Consider the following 5,128-nt stretch of genomic DNA (forward strand, 5'->3'; position numbering starts at 1 on the left):
ACCTTTTTCTGTTGTTATGTAGAAAAGCTTCCTGTCAAGCTCACACCATTTCTGAAGTTAGGGTTTAATAACTACTACTACGGGGCAGATCGCCATGAAAATCATCCTTGTGACGCTCCTTCTACAAAGGAAATATTAAAATTCTGAAAGACAGGGTTCCTTGAAATCCACCCAGCACCCTCATGCACCACATAGAAATGAACCATTCTCATTTTGGACATGCTGTGACCTTTCCACTTACCACCAGGGCACACTGTTGGTTCACTGCTGTTAAGGCTCTGAGAAACACACAAAGTCATGGTCACAATAACATGATGGTGTTTTGGCCTGTTAGGGAACTTTTAGTGCTCTTACAGATTTTACAAATTTGGTATATGCAGTTGGGGTTTTTTTTATTTCTCATTCACCTTTATTAGTTTTTCAAAGGAAGTACAGAAATAAGCATTAGGACAGAGACAAATAAAAAGAATCAGATCCAGTGTTTCTGCAGCAGATTTCTACATGAATCATATGGAACATGTTTTTTGTCACTCTGAAACTCCATTCAAAGTTAAACACAGAAATTTGCCATGTTTGCTAAATGTTTATGGGATCTCCATCCATGGATACTGATTGTCTGACCTAATCACCTCCATGTTCATCTACACGACGCCGGTTTGTTGACATGTGTGAGGCTGATGTGCACTGTGGGGATGGAGGCAGAAAGACAGTGTCACTATTCTGCTGCCGGCAGAATAGGAGAACGGTCGCTGCTGAGAGTGAGATCTGATGACATGATGGGAAAATCTTCATGTGTCCATTGATGGGAGAGTCCCAGCTGTGAAACTGCGACTAATGAACATGCAGCTTTGATAAACATCCTGAAGACAGTGTTTCAGCCCAACATCAACTGGAGGAAAAGATGCTCATCTTTCCGTATTGTCACTTAAAGCTAATACAGTTTTTTAAAAACATGTCTGTTCAGGCGGCTAATTTATGTATCTTCTTCTAATAAAACATGAAAACTATTTATTTAAACAAGTTATTTAAGTGTCAGGGAGTCCATTTCCCCAAATCTGCACAATAGGGCTGAGGACTGCAAAGTTAGCATGAGCCACAAAAGCCACTTTACTGGAAATACAGCAGGCTGAAATAAAACTGAATCCTCCTTTAATCAGTCTAAAGTTAACGATGGAGAGACATCTGAAAGCCAGGTCAATCCCTCACATTTATGAAACACACCTCGTCACAGCCAGATCTGAGTTGCTGCTCGATGAAAGCATCCACTGTGCAGTTTGCAGTCCCACCCAATGCCTTCTTGCAGTCTGGGGTCTCACACTGTGAGCGGGCCAAGTTCACTATTTATCTCTTCACGGGTGAACTGCAACAACACTGGATGAACAAAAAACAAAAACTCCCGCCCTAATTCATAATATGATAAAGCTGAATTCCGGGAGTTACAGTTTTTCAGTAGCAATTTGTATAAATAAATGTACGACGACTGATCGGAAAGTTACAAGACTGCTCGAGTTGGGATGTCTCCTGATGTCACACTATCGACATCGGACCTGTGTCTATGATTTGTGACCACTGGTAGGTGCACGTTTGCGATTTCTCTGTGAAGGTCCAACTTTCAAACCAAAGTTTCCAAAACTGAACAAGGGGTGCAAGTTCAGGAACATGTTCATTGTTTTCTGCTATATTACTATATATTTTATACTATATAACCCCAGGATTGGACTGTCAAGACAGAGTTCTGCTGAGGGCGAACATTCAAACAACCTGTGGCGTGGTGCCGTTCCTGTCACTTCTTTCTCTGCTCCAAAATTGAAGTCTAATTGTTACAGTTTTGACACTGTTTAGGAGATTCACACATGTTAACAGACCAGGACCATCAGAGAGTGTTGTAAGTGTTGCAGGAGCTGAGTATCACTGCACAACAAGACTGTTTATACTATGGGGAGCTGTGGCTTAGGTGGTAGAGCAGATTGTCCTGTAATCACAAGGTTGTCGGTTCGATTCCCGGCCCTTCCACGGTCGAAGTGAGCAAGACACTGAGCCCGAAGCTGAAGTTGGCAGGCAGCCCTGTCACCACTGGTGTTCGAATGTGTGAATGAATGGATGACTGAGAAACACATTGAGAAACACTTTGAGTTCAAGGCGCTGTGTAAGTCCAGACCATTATTTCAACAGTCAAATTTAAATCAGGTTTTGAATTTTTATAGGTGCAGTCTTGTTACTTTTTGATCGGTCCTTGTACCTTACAAAAGTAGACACTGAGCTGAGTACACATACACATCTTTAGGTATATTGGCATAAAAATGTCATATCGTTACCGTTTTTTTTTGCCTATTATGAAAACCGATAAAATAATGCCAGGATTTCGCCAGCATTTACAGGTGTAGCTGCAGTAACAAACATATATCGATATTGGTTGATATCGGAATCGGACATTGAGAGTTGGACCATATCGGCATATTGGATATTGGCAAAAAAGCCAATATCGGACATCCCTACACATCATTAATATAGTAAGTTGTCCTCTCTGTCGACATCCTCAGTGTTACAGTTCTAGTTCATTTTACAGAAGTCACATCGGGCAGCGACACAGTCAGCCGGAATCTGGCAACTGTGGCGAGGCTGCTAGCTCAAACAACAAGCACATGGCTCTGAAAAGACATGCAATTGATGCAACCCCCATACAATGTTGTAGCGCTCAGACTGCAGTCAAACTCAAGGCAAAAGCTGCAGAAAGCTGATCAGAAACAATATAGACAAGGCAGCAGGTTGGTGGGGGGTCCAGTCAGCTCAGGGTTCATACTGAAGTTCACCAGATGGCAGTTACACAGTGCGTTTGAGACTCTCAATTGATCAGCCTCTCACAGATCCAGTGTTTGGCTCCGCTGCTGGCGTGATTCCATTTTCCTTGTAGATCAATGTAGACTTGGGTGTCATTCACAGGAATTAAACTCACTCCTTTCTTCCAGTTCCTGTTGAACAAGCACCAATTTTTTAAAGACACAAGCCAGAGAACACAACATATTTAAGCTACAAGATTTTTCACGTGGCTTGTGTGCTCGAAAACTCTCGTATCAGAATAAATTCTAGGCTGACACACGGTTTCTTTCTGTATTTCAGCTGGTTTGAAAACTACACAGGGAGAGTTCAGCAGTAGATTATTTCATGCCAGTGATTTTCTTGTTTTCGATTTGATGCTTAATTAATCTGAAAATAAATATGAGCCTGTTGTTGCCCTCATGTGGTAGAACAGTAAACTTCAAGCTCACTATCCTGAAGCAATTTCAACTTCTTGAACTTCTCAAATTTAAGCCAGAATTCCAAAGTGTGGTGACAGTAAAGGCATTCAGATCCCATTCATGGGGTTTAGATTGTATTAGGCAGTTCAGAAATAATGGGGAAATGGGTAGACATTCACCCAGATACATGTTGATTAAAAAAAACAGTAACAATTTCTCACGTAAATGTTAGTGTCGCTCCATCCACCCAGCTCCACTGAAAGCTCCAGTCTTTCAACCCCTCAGACTTCAGACCGATCCAGGAATCTCCACGTCTGTTCAGATCACTGACAAATGTCTGATAATGTGTCAAAGGAGTGCAGAATTATTTTCCTAGTCTACTTTATCTTCCTATTATAGTGGTAAATTATTGTTTTTGAGTCTTCCCTAATTAATTTTTATTTACAGTTAATGTAAAGCATGATGTTGACAATTAACCCTCTGAACCCCAAAACGTTTCCAGCAGGTTTAAAAGGCACGTTATCTTTACAAAAAAAAAGCCCATTTATCAAAGCAAGTACATATTAAAACAGAAAGATTTTCAACTTAATGAGAATTAGTTGTGTGCAAGTTCTAGTTCCGTTGGAAAAACTAACCACAACTCATCCTTTAAAACAGGATATTTAACTAAAATCACTTAACTCTGTGTGTTTTTATTTGAAAATACCCCGAACATAAACTGTTTGCATTGACATGAAGCCAACACGTTCAGAAGCTGTCACATTAACATAACGGGGTACATGTGCATCACAACTGATGCGGAAAACCAAATAGTTTGAAAGGTTTCACATCCTCTTCCCACTTTGTACCATGTTCAAAAACAAACGCCTGGCAAAACCCACAAGCTTCGTCCCCACACATGTACAGGTGTGCACATCAAAGCACATGAACATCTTGTTTTTCAGGCTTTTTTGTTATTAATAAATACTTAATAACTTCCCAAACAGAGATAAGAAAATGCTGCTTCATGGTGTAGTTGATCGGACACGTACTTGTTTCTCTTGGTTGTTTATTATCACCAGATCCGCTCCTCTTCTCTCACAGTCCTTCTTGCTTTCTGCCCATGTTTTCACCTCAGTTGATGTGTAGTAACAATGACATTGATATTTCTTCCATCCTTCAGAAGATCAGGTGTTTTAGTGACACATTTCAAATCCTTTAATGATTAGTAAGAATATTTCTTACCTGAAGCATCGTCCTCCGTCTGGCCTTCTTCGTCTCCTGAGTGGCATTCTCTGCTGGCCTTCCGCTCTGCTTCCTTGATGACCTGGTCTGTTCTCAAAACGGCTGAAAGATCTCATGGATGCAACAACAACAACAATAACAAAAATAGCCAAAGCAGTGATGTTAGCACAGATCAACTGATGGAGATGACTTAAGATATGAAAATACAGGTGAAGTTCTCACAGAGCTGGAACACGAAAATCATCCCCAGTAACAGCAGGACACACAGGAGAGCCAGAATCAGTGTTGCAAATCTGAAAGGATTTCTCTGGGCAGCTGGAAGGCTTTGAGTGCGTACGCCTACAGAGGCAAAGTAGAGGATGCATTTACATTAATCTCTCCTTGAGTTCCGCAAACCTGAGCCAGGAAAAAACATTTAAGTTCCAGCCACAGCAAACCACTGTAACCTAACTATATTTAACAGTGCTATACTGGCAAAATATCATACAACAAAAGTGAGTACACCCCTGTGCCGTATCATTTAAATGTCCTGATTTAATTGCTTGACTTCGAAGTTCAAAGCAATTCAATTTTATCAAGGAAGTAGCTCTTTTTTTTCTTTAGCTGGTCTTTGCTGGAGGCGTTGTGCAGCTGTACCTGTCTCTTTTGTTTAGTCACTGTGGGCTCAT

General features: G+C 40.9%; 2 protein-coding genes across 2 annotated transcripts in view; one reads left to right on the forward strand and one right to left on the reverse strand.

Moving 5' to 3' along the window:
• The window catches only part of LOC103364287 (collagen alpha-1(XIV) chain-like), a 112,155-nt gene that overhangs the window by 78,400 nt on the left and 28,627 nt on the right, over positions 1-5,128 (forward strand). The window lies entirely within an intron of this gene.
• Positions 387-5,128, reverse strand: part of LOC103364285 (CD209 antigen-like protein E) — a 6,511-nt gene continuing 1,769 nt past the window's right edge. The window contains exons 2-6 of the mRNA XM_008291350.1: positions 4,683-4,799; positions 4,461-4,571; positions 4,268-4,392; positions 3,458-3,573; positions 387-2,969 (exon numbers count right to left, since the gene is read on the reverse strand). Of these exons, the coding sequence (XP_008289572.1) occupies positions 2,843-2,969; positions 3,458-3,573; positions 4,268-4,392; positions 4,461-4,571; positions 4,683-4,799 (596 nt within the window). The 3' untranslated portion in view covers positions 387-2,842. The remainder of the gene's footprint in view (positions 2,970-3,457; positions 3,574-4,267; positions 4,393-4,460; positions 4,572-4,682; positions 4,800-5,128) is intronic.

The sequence above is a fragment of the Stegastes partitus genome, unplaced genomic scaffold (genome assembly GCF_000690725.1).
Source record: "Stegastes partitus isolate 25-593 unplaced genomic scaffold, Stegastes_partitus-1.0.2 Scaffold738, whole genome shotgun sequence".
Taxonomy (NCBI): domain Eukaryota; kingdom Metazoa; phylum Chordata; class Actinopteri; family Pomacentridae; genus Stegastes; species Stegastes partitus.